The sequence below is a fragment of the Labrus mixtus genome, chromosome 16, assembly GCF_963584025.1.
Source record: "Labrus mixtus chromosome 16, fLabMix1.1, whole genome shotgun sequence".
Lineage (NCBI taxonomy): Eukaryota > Metazoa > Chordata > Actinopteri > Labriformes > Labridae > Labrus > Labrus mixtus.
The window spans coordinates 6155206-6180671 of NC_083627.1; the positions used below are offsets into that span (position 1 = coordinate 6155206).

At 43.4% G+C, this 25466-nt stretch overlaps 1 protein-coding gene across 1 annotated transcript in view; it reads left to right on the forward strand.

Annotated features, from left to right (window-relative positions):
• The first annotated feature begins 572 nt into the window (after window positions 1-572).
• The window catches only part of rnf19b (ring finger protein 19B), a 36995-nt gene continuing 12101 nt past the window's right edge, over window positions 573-25466 (forward strand). The window contains exons 1-2 of the mRNA XM_061058978.1: window positions 573-865; window positions 15506-16772. Coding sequence (XP_060914961.1) covers window positions 16102-16772 — 671 coding nt within the window. The 5' untranslated portion in view covers window positions 573-865; window positions 15506-16101. The remainder of the gene's footprint in view (window positions 866-15505; window positions 16773-25466) is intronic.

The window sequence follows — 25466 nt, forward strand, 5'->3', positions numbered from 1 at the left end:
AGCCTCTCCACTGGTTCAGCGGCTTTTCAAACAGAAGCCTTCTCTGATTCTGTGGTAGTGGGACGCTTACAATGTTGGTGGGTTTGCTGGGCTGCAGATTCGGAGGTGCGCTCAAAAGTTGCTGCCCAGGGTCATGGGTCATGTTGTTGTGTTTCTTTGACACTGGACGGGTCTCTCAAAAAAAAAAAAAAAACATTTGGTGGAATAATTGAGAGTATGCCCACTTCTTCAGGCACCACTACACCACTGGTTGCACAAGACAAGTACAGGTAAAGAGTAGACCATTTTCTGCGTTGCATTTTCGTTTTGTGACCTTCAAACGACCAGAAGATATTATTAGGCCTATATATGTTTCATCTCATTCCAGAGCTTCCTGTTTGGTCAATTTTCCACCAAAACGAAACGCTTCCCACTTAGTTTCTTTTTGACTCCTCTTACTAGCAAACGCACAGTTTTCAGTAACTCCTTGTTGAAGTTCCTGAGGGGAAGGAGGTGACGCCGCGGGGCGGGGTTTCCGTACTGTTGACGGCGCGACGTCACCTAGCGGGGCTTTCCTCCATGACGTCAGAAGAGCAGCGGTCGCAGCAGAGCAGCAGCGGCGGCGGCGGCGGCGGAGCGGCAGTCGGAGGAAGAGAGCGGAGCGAGCTGCGGTGAATACACAAGAGTTTCGGTGCTGCGCTCCCGGGCAGCAGAAAGAACAGAGGCCGCCTGACAGTCACCTGCCAGCGGCCACAGAAGACGAGAGAGCTAGGCTCGGTCACGGAGGACTCTTTGTACCGAGCGGCTTTGCGATAAAACCGCAAGGAAACACCGAGGGAGGGAGCCGAAGTGGCCGCCGCATCGCTCCTTTGCGAAGAAATCCAGGGTGAGTCTTGAATGAGCTGTTTGATACAGAAAACACTGGTAGGCTATTTGGATAGGACTAGTCCTGTATGTAAAGAAAGGGGAGTGTAGTACAATAATGGGACATGAATCGTTAAATTATTGCTTTATTGGTTTTGTTAATCACAACATGTCAGGCACATTATCCATCTGCCTACCAGGGGGGGTCAACTCAAACCAAAACCTCCCAAATCATCATACCAGGGAGGGAAAATCTCATCTAACATGTAAGAAACAGGAAGATATGAGAGCATTTGGCTGTGAGGAAACAAACCAGTGCAGCTGCAGGTCAAACTCTAAAAACCAAAATGTCTTCAGCTTCAGTACAGTCATTGTCCAAGTCCACCAGGATGCCTGAGACTTAAAATCCTTCCCCTCAAAACATTCCTGTCCGCTCCGCCACTCCCTGCTCTCCGCTCAGGCTGAGGACATGCTGTATGTTCCTGTGAAGAGGGCAAAACAGTGTGAGGGAATAGATGTACCAGCTCAGACGAGATGTGGGGATGAAGTGTGCTGGAAGAGGTGGAGGTGATATGAAGACACTGAGACACAAAAACTCCACTCACGGGATTATTATAACAACATTTGGGGAGTTTATGTGTGCGTTGAGGACAGGCTTTGTACACATGGTGGGAAAAGATGGAGTGACATTTTCCTGTGACTTTTTTTGTGCGGTAAAAATGTACTCTGTCTGACCTTCTCGGTTAAGAAATAAATAAATGTTGAACTCTGACTCCAAAAGCAAACTATTCAGAGCCAAGGTGGGTTCAGTAAACGGAGGCTTTGTAAGCGTTTCATAATGTCATTAAGAGGTGTAATCGGCTCTTTTGTGATGTTTTGGGTAGGGGTATAATAAGCTGTTCTCTGTGTCAGTGTGAACACTGTCCTATTGTTCTGCCGATATTAAGCAGTCAGTCTGAAACGGTGGATTTGTACAGATTTAACAGATGACAGGTGTGTAACTTTCCAGCAGCTGCAAATAATCATAACCTTTGTACTGGATGGAAATGAGCAGCAGAATTAAATAGGCATGCTGAAAAGTCTCACCATGTGTGAAATCGGGATTGTCACAAAACGTAGACACGATTCTTGTAAAAATCTAACAGTTTTGATACCTGTTTCCATACGTTGACAACAAAAATAGGACTCCTCGGCACCCAGTAGATGGTAATTGTTTTTAGCAACCCCTGCACACTGTCTAGATTGCACAAATGTGAATGATGTTGAATGTTGTCCTTTTAAGGCTGCAGGATGGGGGAAGAGCTCAAGACAAATTAAGTTTTGAATCTTGAGTTTTAGCATCCGAACCGTGGCTTTACAAAAAGTATTCCTGCACATTAAGCAGTGCTCTCTGTCTTTGAGTTACAGACATATGACTGAAGATCTGAAGTGTTTTTTTAAAAGATTTTAAAAGAAGATTTATAAGAAAGGCAGCTATGAGGAATAAACTAAAGATCTAGAGCCCAACTCGAATATTGGTTTGTTAAAAAACTTATACAACATTAATCACAGGCACATTTTACTGCCATATAAGGAGTGAATGAAGGTTATTCTCATTATTAAAGACATTTTACCGGATTAAAAATGCAGAAACACTGAAATATGATCGCTTCCTGGATTATCTGATCAATGTGATATTCAACTTCATTTCTTCAATTGTTAAACTGACAGAAATAAATAATTTAAACTGAATTTATCAAAAAAATGTTTTACATTTCATTCACAAAACTCTGAATCGAACAATCAGGAAAATAATCAGCAAATTGGGGTGCTGGATGGCCTAGTGGTTATGTCGCACCCCCCATGTACAGAGGCTGTAGTCCTTATCTCAGCGGCCGTGGGTTCAAATCCGACCTGGGCCCCCTAACGTTCCCTGTCTCTCTTCAGCTGTCCTATCCAATAAATGCAAACAGTCTGTGTTTTTTTTATCTCAGTCTATGTTCTGAGCAGTTCCTCTTCCTGGTACGATGTGTTTGACTGTTACCTCATTCAGAGGCAGTTTGGGTTCCTGTGTCATCTAGTAGTTCAGGTTACACACAATAGCTGGGAAATTACACAATCGGTTGTAATGTGCACTGTGTGTCTGTGTCTGTGCTTTGTGCTGCTGTTTCCTCTCTGAAATGTGAATCCATTCTTCGAGTTTACTACTGTTACTGCTGCTAACCTCCTCCCTTTGTGTGTGTGTGTGTTCTGAGTATATATGTGTGTGTGTGTGTGTGTGTTAAAGTGGTGGTGTAAAGGGGCTCAGAGGTTTGCTCTTTGCGACTGTAACGCCTGCAGGCCCGGCATTAAACATTCAGCAACTCAGCAGTACGGCTCCTGAACGCTCCTCTAATTATAGAAGCTCCCTGCCTGATTCTATGTACCTCCACCTTCCAGTGCAGCGCTCTGGACTCTGGATCTACGATGTGTTTACGTGTGTGTGTGTGTGTGTGTGTGTGTGTGTGTGTGTGTGTGTGTGTGTGTGTGTGTGTGTGTGTGTGTGTGTGTGTGTGTGTGTGTGTGTGTGTGTGTGTGTGTGTGTGTGTGTGTGTGTGTGTGTGTGTGTGTGTGTGTGTGTGTGTGTGTGAGTAGGAGAGATAGAAATGTGTAAATGAGAGTCAGTGGGAAGGAGAGAAAATCCTCAAACTCTCCATTTGTGCACCCATCTTCATCCCACTGCATTATCTCTAATGGTCATGTTTTTTTGGGGATGGACGATTGGATGGATGGACTGGATGAACTGATGGGTGGATGGATGCATGAGAGGATGGATGGATGGATAGGTGGATGGATGGACTGATGATAGAAGGGTGGATGGATGGATGGATGATAGATGGGTGTATGGATGGATGGATGGATGGATTGGAGGATGGATGGATGGATTGGAGGATGGATGGATGGATGGATGGGAGGATGGATGGATTGGAGGATGGATGGATGGATGGATGATTGGATGGATGGATGGATGGATTGGAGGATGGATAGATGGATGGATTGGAGGATGGATGGATGGATGGATGGATGGATTGGAGGATGGATAGATGGATGGATGGATGGATGGATGGGAGGATGGATGGATTGGATGATGGATGGATGGATTGGAGGATGGATGGATTGGATGATGGATGGATGGATTGGAGGATGGATTGGAGGATGGATGGATGGATGGATGGATGATGGCCGAACGGATGGATGGACAATGAATGGATGGAGGGATCATTTTACACTACGACTTCAACAGGAGTTTTTCCTGCCAGCCCTCTTGTAAATGTCCTGCATGAAGTCGGGTTGAGCTGAAGGAAATGAGTCCCACTCGAGTGGATGATGGCGTTTATGTCCCGCGACTGGCGCTCCGCCATAGACTGTACGCGCGCGACTGGTGCGACCTCCATTCCCATAATGTAACTACTGAAGTATGTTTTCTGTTAGCCAGTATGTCCTTCTCCACTCTTTAGTTTATATGATGTGAACACACTTCTTAACACATGCCCATATCACACTTATATTTATAAATATGATTTTGTCTTTTGCAGCTGGCTCGTTTTCTTAGATAACTCTAAATACAGTAATCTGTTGGTCCAAGAGTAATCCTGAGATTCAGATTCAGAGGTTTGGTCACTCGCAGTCTTGATAGTTACATGGAAAGAAGACAAACACAGGCGTTTCTGTTATAGTCGATGCTGCGTCATGAAAGTGCTGATATGGAAAGTGGCCAACTGTGTCGTACATTTCCTCTGAAAAAGGGAGTGTATTTGTGTCCACACAAACAGCTGCATCTTTTATTCTATTCAAATTGGCGTCCTCTTAAGGTGTTTAAACAAGCACACATCGTAGAGTGAGGTTTATTTTACCAGATGTTTAGCTGGTTTTCTAGGGGAGAGGGTTATGCTCTCCTACACACACACACACACACACACACACACACACACACACACACACACACACACACACACAAACACACTTTAACAGACAGTGTTCACATTATGTGTGAGGGTGTGTGTGTGTTAGCTGAATTCCTGGGAAGAGCAGGCGTTTGTGTCTGCTTGTCAGGGTGTATTTTTCCACAGATTGAAGATCTGCTTCCATTATTGCTGATATAACTCCATCAACTCGCCCCCGCATGAACACCCAAAAAAAAAAAAATCACTTTGCTTACAAAATAACACGCCGTGTGCAGCTTTGTGATGTGGGTGTGTGGCCTCTCTGTTTCTCTGCAAAGTGTTTCTTGTAGAAATGTGAAACACATGACAGTACACAACAAGTAGCTCGGCAGTTTCAGGCTGTTTTCATAGTTTCATTTGCAAAGTTAACTGGAAGTGTTGATTTTTATACAACTATTCAACATATAGGGAAGTGTAATTGTTTCCCCTTTGTGTGTTTTATGATAGTCCATTCAGGAACTAACATCTTATCATCATCCAGTTTTTTATATCGGTTCTGTTCCAAGAGGTGTGATAGATAAGACGCTTGCTCTTTTCATTGCCAGATAAACCGACTGTTGATAAACTTCTCTACTTTAGTTCAATTAAATTAATTTAGCACATTGCGGTCCAAAATAATGACTGCCTTTCATGATTAACATGTAACAACAGGAAACGATAATAAAAATGATACCGGTCTCAAATCTGCTCAATAGATATGAAGCTACATGTAGCAGCAGGTTAGCTTAAGTTGACTTAGGTTAAAAATAATGACTTTCTTTTATGATTCACATGTAACAATAAGACACGTACTTTACTGTTGTGTCTGTTCAGGTGTTCATTAAAGTTTAAAATCAAATTAAGGTGAGGTTAATGTGTCAACTTTGTTCTAAACAATCGATGCAACCAGCCAGCTAGCTTATTAAGTTATGATGCTAAAACAAAATTAACATGCTAACACTAAAAATGATCCATATGTTCTTCATTAAGAGCCAAAAGAAGCAGTTTGACTTTTTGTGTCGTTATTGAGAGAATTAGATAATAAAAATGACACCTCTCAAGTCTGTACGAAGCTACATGTAGCAGCATGTTAGCTTAAGTTGACTTAGGTTGAAATTAACAACTCTCTTTCATGATTAACATGTAACAATAAGAGACGTATCTTACTGTCTGAACAGGTATTCATTAATGTTTAAATTCAAATTAAGGTGAGGTTAATATGTCGACTTTTGCCTAAACAATTGGTGCAACCAGCCAGCTAGCTTATTAAGTTACAATGCTAACACAAAATGAATATGGTAACACTGAAGATTATCCAAATGTCCTTCATTAAGAGCCTCTGGTGAGCCTGTCTTTGTGAAGAAGTACCGCTAGTTTGACTTTTTGTGATATGATTTTATTGAGAGAGTTAGAGTCTGTAGGCCTACAATAGATATGAAGCTACATGTAGCATGTTAGCTTAAGTTCGCTTAGCTTAAAAATTGAATTTTCTACACTTTTCTATTCAATGACTCAACAAAAAAAGATGTAACATGTTTCTTTTAATATATTGAGCTGTTGGACCGAGCAGTCCTCAGGTGTGAGTGTAGAAATGCTTCTGTGTACACGATGCTATGCTAACAGAGGGCAGGGCCTTTCTCAATCATTCATTTAATAAAAAAATATTGTAAACCTTTTTTTTGTGTTGATGAGACAAAAGCAGCTGTTTGGAACGAGGCCGCAGTGAGGTCACACAGTACACTGTGAATCAACTCTGAGGTCAGCTCTTGCTTTTTTCTGCTCTAATGTGTCATTATTCCCTCGTTAATCAGTCGTGATATCTTAATCTGCGTGACTCAGCAGATTCTTCTGCTCACTGGAAGTCGCCTTGACTTGTGTGTGTGTGTGTGTGTGTGTGTGTGTGTGTGTGTATGTGTGTGTGTGGTGGACAAAATGTTCTGCAGAAATCCTCTAAAGTGAGGACATTTTGCTTGACCTTGGTACTGTAACTGGAACACTTAGCCTCTTCTAATGAGGATGTGCAGTCTGTGCTGCTGATCTATGCGGTCCATAAAATCTAGCTAAAGCCTGATGCTGCCTAACAACAGAACCACGACTACTTCACTGTTGGTAGGATAAGCGCAGCTGAAACAATATAATAACTCTGCTCACTAGCTTTTATTGGCTGCACTGGCCTTTAATACGGGCCCCGCTTCAGGTACAGTCTTACCAGTGTCTCACCAAATTTAAATTCTATACTCGTATTAAAATGTAATTTCGATTATATTGCACTGCTTTCATAACATCCTCTTTATAGCTTTTATTCTTCAGCTGAAGAAGCATTTTCAGCATTTTATGTGTTATAAACAAAGTGAGAGTACAATTTAGTAGTGGAAAACTAGATTATCTGAAGCAGGAGTTTTTTAAGTTTCTTCAAACTAAGGTTGTCAAAAAAAGGACAACGTAGTAAGATGTATTTTTGGCCTTTTCCTTTACTTGCCAATGGATAGAGTAGGAAACCAGGGAGGAGTGAGTGGGGAATTAAATGCGGGATAGGAGCCACAGGTCGGACTTAGGATGTAAATAATAATGGACGAGCTTGAGTGACATCACCCACCTGTTAGTGCAGGAGGCTCATCGGCGGCAGCCACCATGCTGGAAATGCTGTCTCATCCTAACGACAGGCTGAGGGCTGGAGCTGAGGCGGGTTTTAATCCTCTTGACAAACCGTTACAGACCTATATTTCTTTTGTACCAGGCTGACAACATGTTCCTTTATGCTGTAAAAACGTATACAAATTATGATAATTGAAAACCTACTTCTTAAGTTGCACTGTTGTCATGTGGCTTATTAAGCAGCCTCGCCTGCTTTCTCTAATTACACCGATAGCACAAGTTGCTATGGCAACAACTTCAAGGAATCTGCTCCTCACCTTTAAGGCCACCCATAACCTCGCTCCTCTGTACCTCTCTGCACGTCAACACACCCAACCCGCACTCTCAGGTCTTCATCCTCCATTCACTCACTGCACCACCCGCCCGCCTGACCACCATGGGGTCCACAGACTTTCGGCCGCTCTGCCCCCCCCCCTGCCTCTGGAACCCCCTCCCACCATACATCCGTAATATTGACTCTCTCTCCATTTTTAAACTGGCATATTCCGTCTCACCATTATCCATCCTGTCTCATGAATCCTCCTCACAATGATCTTTGTTGTTCATTTTCATCTCTGCTTTGTAAGGTGACCTTGAGTGTTTTGAACGGCGCCTTCAAATGTTAAATATTATTATTATTATTATTAATAAGAGGATGGTGTTGCTCAGGAGAAGCGTGAAAAGCAGACAAAGACGCATCTTTTCAGTCTCTAAGTCAGCACACATTTCCTTTGTTGCTCTGGCTCCTATTTCCTGATGCTTTCTGATAAGCTTTTCTTCACACACAAAGACACGGACACACATAATGCATCGTTAGCTGCTGGTTTAGAGAGGTGGGCCACCTGTTCTGTTAAAGACTGTGAGCCCCCAGTTCTCAGATTAGCAGGGTTTTAGTCAGTATCACTACAAACAAGTCTGATCTGAGCCGTCTGCTCTTCAGTGGATCTGTCCATTCACGTTAAAAACAACGTCATCAGTCAGTTTAGACTGCAGGCTTTTAGCTGGCGCTCTTATCCAATGTGATAAAACACTGATCAACACCACAGAGTAATGATGTAGAAAGTAGAAAAAGATCTGGTCTGAGGTTTCTAGTTTAACACATTTTTTTAAAGGAATAATGTGAAACTTTTGGATCCAGTAGATGTCGCCCTTGAGCACCAGCCTGAAAACCAAAACAAACTGCTGTTTTGCCACATCTCCGCCATACTGAAGCCTCCGCTCTCCTCCAGCGACACACCTCCAACCCCTCTCCCCTCACAAAAGAGTCGAGCGTAAGCAACGGACAAAATTGTTCTTTGCTCGAGCTGCAGTCACCTGTGTCTATGTAAATCGACACAGGATGCCTGGATCTAAACGCTTACATGACATTTAAACAATCAGTGAGTATGTTCTTCTCTCTAGTCCTTGACTAAAACAGCTTTTATACAAAAGGGGAGGAGCCAGCCAGCCCATCCATGTAAACTGACAACAACACAGCCAGCGGGACTCGAGCTTCTCACTCATTGTAGACAGACATGACTCAGAGAGACTTTTAAAGATGATATACTTGATTTCTTTTAAATGTTCCCCATTCTTCTTAAACATTTGTTGCATTGTTCTGCTTTTGTTCGAGTGAGAAAAGAGTTAAAATGTTATTCCTTACACATACACACTGTCAAACTGGTTTTTAGAGGCCTGTTCTGTTTGTTGTTTTTGGTTACATAATAGTTTCATGTTTAATCTGTACTCAATTCATGGACACACAGTTTTAGAGACGTGTGTGTGTGTGTGTGTGTGTGTGTGTGTGTGTGTGATTGTTTACAGTATGCAAGGGTGGGTGCACAAGATACTGTTTAGATTTTTAAATTAAGCACTCATAAGATTTACGAGACGTTGTGCAGCTGCGGGAGTGTGAAGCTTTGAGGAAGTCCAGACTTCAGAGCCAGAGCAGCGTAATCGTTTTCCTGTGAATCGGCAGAGACAATAAACTCCAGTGAAGTTCTTGGGAAATTCAAACCTCAGGACATTTGATGGTAATGTGTTTGGCAGAAATACAGAAGAGGGAGGAACTTATTTCACCATCATGGCCAGAAAAAGGCGCAGTGTGTAACTGACAGCTGATTAAGTACACAAACAAGTACTGCACTTAGGCTTTACTCTACTTCTCTCTTTTACTTATAAAACATTTGTTGTTCTTTAGTCTAATGTACTCAGGCAGCTGTATTTGTATCTTTTTTAAGCTCACATATTATGCAAAATGCACTTCACCATGTTTTTCAAACACTAATATGAGTCCCTATTCTGTCTACAAACCCCACCAGTTAGGAAAAAAGGCCTTCCTCTTGGTCGTTCGCCTGCTCCACTTTTCAGAAAATGATCCTTTTTAAAGAACAGCTGAAACACTGTTAATTAAGTGAACCTTGTTGGGAGTGAAAAAACTCATCAATTCATTCCAACAAACGAGCAGCAGAGCAGGACGGACGCAAGTTTAGGCCATAGCCTGAATAAAACATGGATGTAGTTTAGTTATGTCCTTCGTTAGAGAGACATTCTGAAGTCCATGGACGGTGGTCGCCATATTGGAAACGCTATCTCAGCCCTAACTTTATACATTTTGATATGGGCGTAAGCCTCAAGTGGACACTTGTGAAGAACTGCAGCTTGTGCATTTTCCCTTTGAGATTCTCGGAAAGGTTACTGCTTTGTTTAGTCAAATTGGTCACATGCAGTGAGACCGCAGCGTCAGGTCTCAAGGCTAGATAGCTAGTTCAAACATTTACATGGCGTCTGGTTCACGGGAAGATAGAGATGTTTGATGTGACGGATTTAAAAGCCAACAGTTACTGTTAGTAATGCAATGGGACCGGACCAAGGAATCCGCCGAAGCACTTAAGATATTAGCGTGCAGATTCTTCTGGTTCCTGAGCGTTGGTTAAATAAGTGCGTAGGACAGTACAGACTTTTTTCTTGAACAATGGCGAATAACAATCTTAGACATGTCTGAACCTCTGTTTGATTGATGATGTGGGTTTCACAGCGAATCCTGTGCGGACGTGTGAGCGGTGAATCATTATCTGTTTGTGTTTAAAGCGTGCACAGTGTGTGTGTGTGTGTGTGTGTGTGTGTGTGTGTGTGTGTGTGTGTGTGTTGCACAGAAAGTTTGTAGCTTTTGCTCATTTTTTAACCTGTGTCTCTTTCAAGGACTTTACATAAACTATCCATCCATCCGTTATCTATCCGGCTTTTACCCGTTCGGGGTCCCAGGGGGCTGGAGCCAATCCCAGCTGTCGTTGGGCGAGAGGCGGGGTTACACCCTGGACTGTTCGCCACGTCAATCTCAGGGCCTTTACATGATTAAAATAAACAGTTTTCAGCATCATAAAACCACATTAGACTTCATGCTTCGTGCTTTTAGGCACGGTTAGTCCTGGCCAGTGTGACCGCGGGCCGTGCCGGCCAGCGTGGGATTGGCACAGCGGAGGGGCAATCGTGCTTGAGTGCAGCACGGTACAGATGGCCAGTGTGACCGCGCCCTTAGACTTTCTGAATCCACAGGGAGAGATTTACAAGCTAGTCATAAGTTTATAAACATTTTTATTTGCAATCCAAATACATACGTTATCCTGAAAAAGGCCATTCAGGATAACGAGTACTCTTATTTTTATTGTTTTTATCAAAGTAACTTTTTGAATGGAGGATTGTTAACTGACAGTTTTTGCTACCTTTAATCGAGGTTTAAGATCTGAGTATTTCTTTTTTTTCTGAGTTTTTTCTGAAGCTTTGATGTGAGAACAAGTCGAGGAAAGAAATATTAAGTAGTGCACGAGGGCAACCATAGAGAGAGAGAGAAAAGGAATGAAAGAGCAACTGAAACAACCAGTGAAACCATAGAAGAAAGAGGTTGCGTGTGTGTGTGTGTGTGTGTGTGTGTGTGTGTGTGTGTGTGTGTGCGTGTGCGTGCGTGTGTGATAGCTGAATTGAGCAGCAGTGGAGTAGGAGGAGAGGAGAAGTGTGGAACAAAGTGTGTGTGTGAGCATGTTGATAAAAAATCAATCCCAGATTGTGAAGTTCTCAGGCTGTTCAGACCGATCTGCCAAACGACAACACACACACACACACACACACACACACACACACACACACACACACACACACACACACACACACTGAGAACATAAACATGATTATTCAATCATTAGTTCACATTTTGTGAACATGAATGTCTTTACAGAACAAAATCTAACGTTATGTAACCGGGATGCTGATAACTTGAACCATCCAAATTCTGCAAAATGGCACTGAAGAAGCTTTTAGCCTCAACAGCCTCGGACCAATCAAGCCCCTGATTCTAATAATCATGACAAGATATGATAAAGAGACTTATTTTGGATGATCAAACTTTCTGGCTCACTGTGAAGGATTGCTGTGATGATGACTGGAAGGTATAGGGCATGGCATCATCAGATACTATTTGTTGGGCAGTGTCCAGGGTTTCCTTTCAGTCTTTGTTGAATTCCCCCTTTGAGATTCCTTTAAAGATAATCAAAACCAGGACAGCAAATCAGGAGTGAGTCTTCAATTAGAAATGCGAGGAACAAGAGTAAAGACAGAAGAAGATGAAGAAGTCCTCTCTTCTGATCTGTCGTTTGAAGAAAGCTCCTTGAAAAGATAGAAATCTTTTTTATCAGCACTCGAGCATGTCGCCTCCGCGCTCTGTAAAAAAACAAAACAAAAGCAGGTCTTTGGAGGTTTGTGTTTGTGTTGCTATTAGAGACACACACAGAGAGAGAGAGAGAGAGAGAGAGAGAGAGAGAGGTGTTTCTTTATCAGGTTGTTTGTTCAGATCACTTGTTATTATGAAGCAACATCACAGGTTTAAAATGCGTTTTATGATTCACCAGTTTGATTCCAGTACATGGAGCACTGATCAATGGGCCTAATGGGAGTCCTGTTGTGTATAAGGATGAAAGCAAACACACGCTCACTCACACAAACACACACACACACACACACACACACACACACACACACACACACACACACACACACAGATCTGCTGTTCAAGTTTGTTAAAATTTGGGTGAAATCAAAGGTTTCATCTCAAAAAGCATCGGACGCTCAGGGATCTGTCACAACTCACAAACACACACAAACTTTTGAAATCTGCCATCTGTGTGTGTGTGTGTGTGTGTGTGTGTGTGTGTGTGTGTGCGTGCGATGCTCAGGGTGCAGCAGAGGAGAGGGCCATTACACACTCAGCCTGTGGGAGGGTATATTTAGGAACTGTGGGCTTTTTATACACTTACGCACATTTTCGGAGGAGACCCGGTTTGACCCTGAGAGGATGGCGAGTGCTGGCTGCCATGGCAACTGTTGGACGGATGCATGAGTATGTGTTGGTACTTGTGTGTGTGTGTGTGTGTGTGTGTGTGTGTGTATAAAAAAGGCAGCATTTACTGTGTATAACTGTGGAACTCCTCCTCTTTTATTGATCTTTGACTGGGACTCAGAAGAATGTATCCGTCCTCTTCCTGTATCGGAAATAAAATGTAGGTTATCAACATCTCCCGCTTTTTAACGGGTGTAATTCTAATTCTCTATCTTTTGGTCTTGACAAGTCGTCTCTTCATCCCTAGCTTGTCCAGAATGCGGCTGCACGTCTGCTGACAGGGAAGAGACGCCCTGATCATGTCCCAGCATTTTGTCATCTTATTATGCCCCTATTTTTTGTTTTGATTGTGTAACTTTTGTAGGCCTACGTGGTCATAACGAGGTCTTGGGGAGCTGAGGCGTCGATTGTCGGCTTTAAACGGTATGCTAGGCTACATCCAACTCTGCTCTTTCTTAAAGCTACGGATCGCCTTTTCTCAGGTTATGACAACAGCAGGCCGAAGTTACAACCACGCAGTTCCTTTTACATTTTCGTTCTCTACCCCAAGAACTCTTCATATTTTTCCATCAGCAGAGCAAAACTCTTACCATGTTACCATAGTAACCAGGCCAAACATGAAAACAAAAGCACCTGTCTGACATTCGAAGCCAGGACAGAAAATATGGCTTGGATTACAGTTTTTAATGGCATGCTTTCAGTTTTTAAGAGGTATGTTTTGAATTTTGAAGCTGAATAAGAGCCTTTAAGTAATCACGCAAAACATTGTCCGAGAAGTCAGTTAATTGTTTCAATAATTGGTGACTAGTCGACTATCAAAATATTCTTTAGTTGCAGCCCTTTGATGAAATTCCTCAAATATTAGAACTCCTTTTAAAATGCAGATCCCTTCTTAGAAACAGCCTGCCTGACTCCACTATGAATACACCAAAACAGTCAATGTAGTCGTCTTAATAACAAGTCTTTAAGAAAAATATAGATTACAAACCAAGGCCGTCTGTGTCTTTTATGACCTATAAATGAGAACAGACTCAGACTGAAGCCCACACAGTCTGTCTGCTCCTCAGTGAACGCTCAGCTCACCTGTCAATCACTCCAAGACTGCACCCAGAACAGAACACACACAGGGTCACGATTTCTTAAATGGTGTGACATTTGCTGAGTCAGCACTACACTGTGTGTGTGTGTGTGTGTGTGTGTGTGTGTGTGTGTGTGTGTGTGTGTGTGTGTGTGTGTGTGTGTGTGTGTGTGTGTGTGTGTGTGTGTGTGTGTGTGTGGCCTTTGCTGGTTAGATATTTGCTAGTCTGCTTGTTTCTTGCTCTTTCAGTGTTTTAGTTTTTTTTGCACTTCATCCTAGCAGTTTGGGGTTGTAACCCCTCGTCTAAATTTAAAACACACAACCACATCACGTACGTTAGGACTCCACCACACACTACATGTAAGTTAATAACACAGGAGAGCTCCACACACACACACACACACATGACTTAACACAGCTCTCACAGCCTGTGATTATAGTGGGAACACAGGATGTAATTATCAGGCACGTGTGTGAGTGTTTAAATATCACTTGAAGCCTCTGTGTGTGTGTGTGTGTGTGTGTGTGTGTGTGTGCATGCTTGTGTGCGTGCTTGTGTGTGTGTGTCTGCGTATAGTGTGTGAGTGGAAATGATTTTCAACCTGTGTGTTTTTTTCAAGAGGTTTGAACGTGTCTCTCTGAGTGTGTGTTTGTTAGTGTGTGTGTGTGTGTGTGTGTGTGTGTGTGTGTGTGTGTGTGTGTGTGTGAGAGAGAGAGTGAGCGTGTGTGTGTGTGTGTGTGTGAGAGAGAGAGAGAGTGAGCGTGTGAGAGTGCATTATATAAAAAAACAATAAACATTAATATGTGTGATCAATGAGTGTTTACCGACCTGTGAGCATATGGAGTGTGTATTTGTGTGTGTGTATGTGTTATGTCTTTCTATAAGTTGTGTGTGTGTTATTTAAAATGTGTTATCATTTCCATGTTGCTTAAGATGCGCTAATGAGTGAGTATGATGTGTGTGCCAATGTGTGTGTGTTTTAAATGTGTATCCTTTACCTGTGTGTGTGCTCTGCTGTGCTCACGCTGATGTGTGTGTGTGTGTGTGTGTGTGTGTGTGTGTGTCTGTGTGTGTGTGTGTGTGTGTGTGTGTGTGTCTGTGTGTGTGTGTGTGTCTGTGTTTGTGTGTGTGTGTGTGTGTGTGTGTGTGTGTGTGTGCGTAAACATAAGCACCAGAGTCACAGAGCGGGTCGCTGTTTTGCCTCGCTCATAGTGAGCGTCGTCATGGCAACGGCACTAGCAGCGCAGTGTGAAGTGGAGGAAGAGCTTGCGCTGCTCAGCGTGATGGAGAGAGAGAAAAAGAGAGAGAGAGAGAGAGAGAGGTGTTTCACATGAACACACAGCATTGGTCAGGTCGGCGGATGATGTCATGAATTTAATGGATGTTAAAATCAGGCTTTTGTGTTTTTAACCTTTAATCGTTGTCACTAAACACATATTGTGTGATGTTTTCCTGCGTGTGTGAGTCTGTCTGTGTGTTTAAGTGTTAGCCCATCAGTTCAGGGTCACAAGAGTTAATGATCACACTGAAACTCAGGAAGAGCAGAGAGAGAGAGAGAGAGAGAGAGAGAGAGAGAGCAGTGTGTGTGTCATACTGAGCATGCTCTTTGTGTTAACTTCCTGCTCTCTTCTTCCTGACAGAAAAGAGCGTTCAGAGAGACCCGGCGTTCAACAAGAAGGAGACGGAGGCGAGCAGAGGAGACGCTCTGAATGCAGCTGAAGAGGATCAATCCACACTGAGGAATAAAAAACACTGCGCTGTGGATTTCTCCTTTTTTTTTTGTGACATTAATGGTTATGTCTGACAGTAACGTGTGACCTCCACATCTGCCTGGTAGACGACAGACTTTTAGTTTTTCTTCTTTTTGAACCTTTTGACCGTTGAGTTTTAGAGGAACTCTGACGGGAACTCTTTTCCTTTTGAACTTTCACGATCGCTTTTTTTTTCTCAGTTTTTTCCCCCTTTCTGTTATCTCCCCGTGTGGTTTCGAGATAACGTTTTTTTGTTTCTCTGAAAAGGAAGCAGAGGAGGTGACTCACTCAAGTTTCTCTAACAGGAACTTGAGAAGCTTTTTCATTCTACTTTGGCTTTCACAAGGGGACAAATCCTCTCTTGTGTGTGTGTGTGTGTGTGTGTGTGTGACAGAGTGTGTGTTTGTGTAGCCGAGCGTCCCTGTGAGATACGTTATCGTGAATCAGGGGACAGTTAGCCGACTGTTTCGTGTCCTCCGGGAAAAATGGGATCAGAAAAGGACTCGGAGTCGCCTCACTCCTCGGTGAGCGGCGTCCCAAACCCTAAGTGCCGAGCGGCCGGCAAGCGCCAGGGCCGCATCTCCTTTCACAGCCTGTTCCACAGCAAACGAGGCTCCCGGGGCGCCAAGGGCCCCAAAGGAGGAGTGGCCCCCCCTTTGACCCATCATCTCCACACACAGCAACAGCTTATCCCGTCTGCCTTGAGCTCAGTGCCCGCCGCAGCCTCTGCCACGCCAACGACAACCACCACCACCACCACCACAGCCGCGACGACCCCGCAGGATGCCGCCAACAGCACCCCGTCAAAGCCCCTGTCCTCCAGCCAGCCGTCCCTGGGCGGAGCCCCTGCTGCTGGCGAGAACAACCTCCTGGAGTGCCCCCTGTGCCTGGTGCGCCAGCCCGCCGAACAGCTCCCCGAGCTGCTGGGCTGCAGCCACCGCTCCTGCCTCTGCTGCCTGCGACAGTACCTCCGCATCGAGATCACAGAGAGCCGAGTCCAGCTCAGCTGCCCGGAGTGCGCCGAGAGACTCGCCCCGCAACAGGTGGCGGACATCTTGGATGATGCGGCGCTGCTGGAAAAGTACGAGGAGTTCCTGCTGCGGAGGTGCCTCGCCTCTGATCCAGATTGTCGATGGTGCCCAGCGCCGGACTGCGGGTAAGAAACTGCACACGATGATTCTTCTTACTGCTGAACTCCATGTTGAAGTGCTGAGCTTTAATCATCAGCTGGCTTGTTTGTGCTCGTTTTTAGATTTCCTTTTGTTTGAGATAATTCTGTATTTTGTAATTCTGCTGCCCAAGGCTACTAAAACCAACAAGGCCAATGTGCAATCTCTCCGACTAATATTCTTGTTGCTAGGTGTTGGGTTGCATCTGACATTTTGATCAAGCATGTCGAGGTCATTTAAGTATTTAACACAAACTCTGAAAACCCCAAACTCACATTTCATCAACAAGGCGATTCAAAGTGCTTCACACAAGACACCAAAAGTCATAAGGCTCCAAAACCCAGAAGAAAAACTAACATAATAGAGCTCAAAGCGTCTTTAAGCAAACAACCTTCACACTGAGATCATGTTCTGTCTGAACGAAAGTTAATGATTGTTTTGGAGGAGGCGAGCGTAAACTTAAAAGTTGTTTGTCTTGGCTCATCTGCACCACTTTCAACTTTATTTGTTTCCATCTCAACTTCCTGTGATTCTGTATCAAGTTGTCCAATCAGAGATTTAAAGGCAGGGTTGGTAATTTCCTCCAGATCCGCTTTTAAAGATTCTGGTGTAAATTGTCTTTAGGTCCCGACAGACATTAATAACTCATGTTCTCTGAAAAAGGAACAAAGAAAATCCGTCATCTGTATCAGTTTGTAAGCCTGTAAAAACTTCAACCAATGTCTGCCACGAGGTACCAACCTGATGAACCAATCAGACGCCTCTCATGAGACGTGAGACGACGTAGTTTCTACACAATGCGAGAGATGAGCTGAGGTCCACTTCTGGAGCGACGGCGCCCGTGCATGTTAGTGAGGAGGGGGGGGGGGGGGGGGGGGGGGCTTAGAGGGAGCACAGAGGGAATGCTACTTTCAAAATCAAGCTAGTTTAAAAAAAAAAAAAAAAATGACTTTAAGGTGATGAATAAAAACAAACAACCCGAGAGCACTTCTCGCTAAAGAATTTGTCTGGATGCCTCAGCTGAAATCTACCGTCCTGCTCTTTTGATTCAGGTCGTGTAGCTGTGTGAAAAACAGAAACTGAAAGATTTTAAGCGAGACAAGAAGTGAAAGTGTTGCAAAAGCTTTCAGGTACTTTTCATGTTCTGACACAGACGGTTGATGTTGGCGGTAGTTTGGTTTGTGATTTGTGATTTATATCGGGATTAAAGCGGAGACAGAATCAGCTTTGTCACAAAGAAGGCATCGCTTGTTAGCTTAGTGCGAGCTTAGCTTCTGAGATGATGGAGGTTAAATCTTCATAATCAGGCCGATGTAATCGTCTCTACTGTTTTCTGTTGTTCCCGGTCGTTTCCTCGTTCTGTTCTGCTGTAATTCCCCTGATTGAGTTGAACGCCGTTGCTTCATATTCCACCGTAATGACGGCCTTCCTTTGTTAGACACAACAGGAACCAGCGAGCTCCGCTGTCTGTTAGAGCGAGAACGACGAGGTGTGAAAGTTGAATTTGAAAGTGGAGGTCACAGAGAGGGAAACTGCAAGTGGGTTAGAGACGGGTAAAGTCGGCCCTGCGGTCGGAGGAGGGGAGGGTCCGATGAGGTTTGGAGGTGCAGCTGCTCTGGTTGGGTTTTTCTGGAACAAATGAGAGGCGTTTGTTTTATCATAGGAGGCAGGAGTGATTCATTGTGTTTGTGTTGCTGTGTGTGTGTGTGTGTGTGTGTGTGTGTATGTGTGTGTGTGTGTGTGTGTGTGTGTGTGTGGGAAGGAGGAACCCAGATTTCAGTGATATTTTTCTGCTGCGGTTTGGTTACAGGTACTGTTACAGGGGAAGGCCAGAGAGTCTGTGTGGTAACTTTGCATAAATCTGTATTTCTAAGTGTTGATCTGTCTGCATTTGTTTCTGTTTCTCTGTTGCTACATGTCTTATCTCTTCACGAAGCACGCACACTACCGAGGTTTTCTTCATTTTTAGTATTCACAACCAGTTGATGCGACAGCTTCCCAAAATTAAAGCAGTAAATGTCCTCTTTAAATGATGACAAGCACAATAATTTGCACAAAGTTTACCACCTGTAGAGTTTGGAAAAGTGTTAAAAATATTCTTAAGTTTTCGTTTTATCTCCTGGACATGATTAAAGAAAGATATATATATCTCATAATCTCACATGAAAACATGAATTCAAGAAGCTGGTTTAGTTCACAACACTGCAGCTTTTTGCTGATTGTCATGTTTAGCTGGTGTAAGCTGAAGTTGCCCACATTTCTGATACTTCAATTCTTTAGTATACCACATGTTTACAATCCAAACACTGATTTATTGATGACCAAAAGAGAGAACAGGAGCGCTTCTGGTATCCCTCAAACCACCGGTGCTCATGGAGGAAAACTTAAGACCGTAAAACATCGGTGTAAATAATCCAGGTCCAGGCACTCAGGGAGGCCTTTGATTCATAGGGCTACAAACATTAAAATACACAGGATGACTTATACCGATGTTTTTTGGTCTTACGTTTTCCTCCACTGATTGATAGACATTAGATGTTTTTGTGACGGATAGTATTGAAAAGTACAGAAGCTTTAAATTATCTCCAGACCTTCAGTCATAGTTTAAACCAGAAGCTGCTGTGACTTAAAGAAAGAGAGCGCTCTGTCTAAATTTGCAAAAAATACAACGGCAACACTTTGATACTTAAACGTTGCACAAATAAGTAGCTAATGTATTTCTGCAATTTAGAAAGTGTGCAGAAGTTTTCTTTCAATTTTTGGTGATTAAAAGCAAAAAGATGATGTGGCGGCCTGGTGTTGTTTTTTGGTTAGCTGAATGCTAACACAGAATGGAAAAGGCCATTAACGGGCTAACAGATTTAGCATTACGATCACAGTAATTCTAACTTCAGAAACGATCTACTTTACTGACAGTGGTGAGTTAAATATGGTTCCTGTGTAACCATCTGTAGTTTGTTAGCATGTCTTCAGTATGTTACACTACAGGTGTGTCACAGGACACTAACTCCTTCTTTTTTTAAGGTTCATGTTTGTCATATTTGGATCTTTATTTAGATCAGACCGTATAGACAGGGCGGGGGAGAGAGTGGAGAATCAAATGCGGCAAAAGGAGCAGCAGGTTGGACTTGGACCAACACCTGTTGGTTTGGCTTTTGCCTGAGGGGCGTCCAAAACGGCCATGTGAGGGCGCCTTGAAACCGCCTACCTTCTCTGGTCCAAACAAATCCAGAGCGTTCAGGAGCAGAATCTAAAGTTAGAAGGAGGACATACTGGCTGCTGCATTGTTGTCAGAGAAGCCAGCACTTCAACATAGCATGTTACCTTAATGTCTGATCATATAGTAAGATCACTTTATCATTTCAGTCAGTAGATAGCTTACTGATTGGACCTTTAAAAGATAAACACGTTATTGGGTTAACACAGAGAGTCAGAGGTTCATAGTTTCACTTAATCAGCTCTGTGTTAGTTCTAAAGCAGTCGAGTAATTAGAAGTCAACTGCTTTCTGGAGATGACGCTAAAGAAACAGCCCAGATGTTGCTTACACATCACAGCTAAACATCTGGCAATCATAAATAACTTGCCATCACATTTGAAAGAAAGGACTATTTGTACCCTCTGAATGTGCTTCAAACACATTTTCTTAGACATTTCATTGGGCCCGTTTAAGTTTCAAAAGGTTTGGTGTTTTTTTTTTTTTCCTCTAAACAACGTGACCTCTGAGTCACAGTGAGCATCCATTTCTGTTTTTACAGTTTCTCCTTTTAGTAAGAGTGTGTTCAGCCGAAGACTGAGCCCGAGAATAAAAGTGTGAGAGGGATGGTTTTCACTCCCAGTGGAGAGGAAAATCAACATCTAGAGGGGTGTTTAACTTCTGTTCAAACTCTTATTCTAGAAGTCGTACATGTGTTTATGTCCCTGTGTGACTTTCTCTCTCTGTCTTAAAGGGACAGCACGATCAGGGTGAGCACAGTCTGGCCAAACCTCGCTGACAAAAAGAAGGATTTTAGAGTTAGAGTTCAAATAAGGGAATCGGTTCAAGGAGAGCTCGTGGGTAGATTGAAGATCTAGGTCAATATAAGTTACCTTATGAAAAAATAACCCTACCAAGAGTGTGTGTAGGTGTGTGTGTGTGTGTGTGTGTTTGCAGCAGCGGTATCATAAGAGCAGGGGTTGACCACTGCTGACCTACATATCCACTGAGATGATCCTGCGTCTGACGCCAGCAGTGACTCACCGCCTCTTTAAGTCGGAGTCCAAATTATTATTCACCACAAACAGTCCAGACACCACACACACACACACACACACACACACACACACACACACACACACACACACACACACACACACACCTGGCAGCTACAGCTTCAGACTGTCGGTCACTGGAGAGGTGACACCCGTAGAAAGTTAAATAGGTGTGAGTTTCCTTCATTATATCTGTGAATAGAGTGTTTATAGATGAGAATGTGGCCGCCTCTGTGTGTGTGTGTGTGTGTGTGTGTGTGTGTGTGTGTGTGTGTGCGCGCAGCATATTGACCCACTTGTCTGAGTTATGTAAATGTGACCTGCTTCTTGTGTCTTGCCTCCATAACAGTAAGTGACAAGTTACAGATAAACATGACATAAGTGTTTACATATGTATGACCTACATGTGTCCTATTAGATATGATACAACATTTAAATTTAACATATCACATCTCACGGGCGCGTATCCATTAAATGTTCCACAGTGAGGGTTTAGGAGTCTTAGGATATTTTCAGATTTCAGTCCATGAGGAAACACAGCATAAGCGAGCAGGAGGGGGCGGTGACGTCTGTGACCATAGACTGTTTGCCGGCGTCCTGTTTGATCTCCAGTTACAGTTAGCTGTGGTAACACAAGCAGGATCAGGAAATACCGTACTAAACCAAACTGTACCAAACTGTACTGAACAGAAACACGCCTACGAATGATTAGAATAATTGCTTTGTGTCTGCAGGATGAGTAAACGTGCAACCACCTGCTCACACATCTTTAGCATATCAAAAATAAAACAAGGTTAGTTTTTAAGGGCGTTGTCGAGTGTGCTCATCCAAACACATCGCGTACAGGTGCAGGATAGAAAAGGTATTTAAACTGCAGAACAAAAGGGGGAAGGTCTGCGCACTGTTCAGCTCCCAATGAGCAAATATATTAAGTCCGTTCTTCTGCCAATTACACGGCTGAAGAAAAGCATTGTTTCTGCTTTGAGAGGAAATCTAAAGGGATTTTTTTTGTACACAAACAACTTACTGAAAATCATCAAGCTACAAAATCATTTGTCAAGTGTTTGCGGACGCTTTTATCATGATTTTATTTCAATGTCACTTCCTTCCTTTACTGTGCAGAACTTCGGTCAGTGCATGTTGTTTTTTAATTTGCCTTTATAAATACGTTTGACTCGACTTGACTACAATTCAACAGACGTTGGAACGATGTGACGGTTAACCTGAGCTGCTAAACGTTTTAAAATGACATCCCCAAACATATGAAACATAGACACCATGAAAAGCATCAGTGGAGCTTTTCTGGCTAAATTAAATCAGTGATCTCTGCTACAACCAAACAAGACAAATCACACAAAACAGACAAAAAAAACCAGGGTGACTTTCTTTAGAGGTGACGTTTTTATCTCTTCCAAATATAAAAAAAAAAAAAAAGATCCACCTCGTCTCCGTAGAAACCTGAGGCTGTTAAAGCACAAGAACACATTTGTTCACCTCTCTCCTGCTCTTCTTATCTGACCAATGAGGTCTCATCCTGTGTGATTGTCACGTCTGAGTGTCCTTCTGCCTTCCCCCCTGGCTGTCAGTTTCCATGGCGACTATCAATGCTGCGTAGAGGGAGCGTTGCCAGGGGTAACCAGAGTTGGGGACTTAATTAAACAGATCAATACGTGCTCGCTGGACGCGCGGTGCGGCATGCCATTGTTCTGGATTTTTTTTTTTTTGTCGTCGGTGTCACGTCATGTTTGTTTGTTGAATCTGCTGCACATTCAGTTCAACAAGCTGCTGTTAGCGTGCGTGTGTGTGTGTGTGTGTGTGTGTGTGTGTGTGTGTGTGTGTGTGTGTGTGTGTGTGTGTGTGTGTGTGTGTGTGTGTGTGTGTGTGTGTGTGTGTGTGTGTGTGTGTGTGTGTGTGTGTGTGTGTGTGTGTTGTGTTAACAGGCTCAGCAGGAGTCCCAGGTGGCTGCTGGTGGAGCTGAACACTGTCAGGACTGTCTATGCATGTTTCCTCTCCACACGCAGCGTGTCAGCACTCATAAAAACTCCCCCGCCTCTCCTCCCCTCACTCTCGTCTCCTTCTGCTTCACGTTTTACATCCACATCATCACACGAGCCGCTCTTACCCACCTTGCTTTTTCTGTCACTCTCTGCCCCTTTGTCTCCTCTTTCCATCCTGGACATTTCAGCTCAATTTGCCTTCAGCGACTCGTCAAAATCCACCAATCGCGAGACGGCGTTTGAAGGGGGACGCTCTCCCAGGAAAAAGGTGTCGTGGCAACCTGTGCTTTGTACCGCAACAAGTCCCGAGTTAGCCAATAGACACGCAGGCTTTTCAATCTTTATTGTTTTCATTAAGCATGCTAGCAGCTAAGGATGAAGGGGAGGCTGTGTCTGTCTCTTCCTGTCATGTGATTTTACCCGGACTGAAATATCTCAGTGTCTTTTTTGAAACTGATGCCGCAAAATGTTGCTCAAATTGGTGACTCCAAGAAGAGGACTGTAAAAAGATACTGATGTTTCCTTTACTACAGTAACCATAAGACGCTTTAAATCACGTTTTAAAATGGATTTACAAGCAAAGCGAATCCAATTTTAACAAGAAAATCACAAAAACAAGCAAATCAGGAAACTCCGAGGGGCAAGGAAATAACCGGCGCACCATGACCAGAAGTGAGACCAAGGGGACAAAAGATGCAAAAAAATGTTTAAAAACAGCAAAGAGGAAGCAAAGAAGTTAGAATAAGAGCCATAAAAAGATCAGTCAAAGACAATGAGTTAGGCACAAAGGAGTTAAAGCAACACAGAAATGAAATCAATCAAACGATAGAAATGAATAAAGTTAAGAAACGATTAAAAGAAAATGATGCGATGACCTTTTCTCGTGCAAGTATCCACTTTGATCACCAAATGATCAGCTGAAGTATGCTGCAGCAGAAACAGACGTGGTTCTGAGAAGTCCACTTCCTGTGCTAACAACCAAAGTCCTCTAAAAACATCAACAACTCCCTAACCCTTTTTATTCATCCATAAATTTTCTTTTTGAGTCCTGGTCACAATATAGAGAGAATACTTTAATCAAAAGGTTCGATATGAAGCTAGAAAGACATATGTAGAACATCAGATGATCACGGGGGGGGGGGGGGGGGGGGGGGGGGGGGGGGTCGGGTCGGGTCATGGGGACTCTTGTGGTCTGGGAAATACCAGACAGTGACTAACGGGTTTTTCATAAATGTAAAAGTGAGGTTTCCACATGGTGGTAAGAGCCAGATTAGAAAAAAAAAAAAAAGGAATTGGTGAAGAGGTCGTGTTTCTAGTGCGGAGTTTGTTCATTAGTCATCTGAACCTCTGCTGCTCTGTTTCTGTTTAGACGAGCTCAAAGCAGAGCGCTGACGCTGCAGGAAAAAATGCCAAACTGGCATCTCTGTGTTTTTGTTTCTCTTGGTTGAATTGAAAGTTTTAAACTTTGGGATTTAAAAGTGGAGTCAGTGTGGTGACCGGCTGACCTCTGAGGCCTGATGTGGATCCAGTCAGCTTCATCAGGTTTTATCTGTCTTAGGAGCAGAGTGAGACGTCTCTGCAGGAATGACGCTCCCTGTCTCATCTTGTCCTCCTGTCTCCTCTGATATCGTTTCATTTAGTCCACCCTGACAACGGGCCCATCACGCTCTTTGAAGAGGTGGAAGTGAGTGACGTGTTGGCGCTGGTGTGTTGGAGGCGTTCCAAAACAATTACAAGTTTGCCAAATAATCACTTTGTGCCCGCGCTCTTGTTCTCTTCTAATAGTATAACTGAAGCAGCTGAGGAGCGTGCACTAAACTGGCATCGTCTTTGTGTGACAGCAGAAAATGTTTAAATCCCTGTTTGCTTTTGTTTTCCCTCCTCCACACTTTGCTTGGTGACAATATTTGATGACCGGGCTCTTTTGTGATTCCGTCAGTGATTGACAGCTTCCTTCTCTCACTCTTTTTAATTGCCTTTTTTTGTTGCCTGTATTGTTTTAAAATGTCAACCTGTCGGCTAAATTTAACTCTGAATACTTAGCTACAAGTCCCAAAATGTTGCACATAACTAATCAGTGTTAAACCAGGCGGCCACTTCTGGTGTTTTAAAAAATGAAGCCAAAGCAAAAGTGCAAAAATAAAAACTGCAGTTCCTTGAGTGTCCACTTGAGGCTGGCTCAAAAAACCAAAGAATCTCCATTAGATCCCATTTTAAACTCCCCAACTTCACAGCAGAAATAAACAGCTTGGGGCATTGTTTAGTCTAGTGGTTATGGTGCGCGCCCCATGTACAGAGGCTGTGGTCATCATCGCAGCGGTCGTGGGTTCGAATCCCAACTCGGCCCTTTGCTGCATGTCGTTCCCTCCCTCTCCTCCTAAGGTTTCCTCTCTCTAAATAAATAAAGGTAAGATGGCTGAAAAAAAAACCCATCT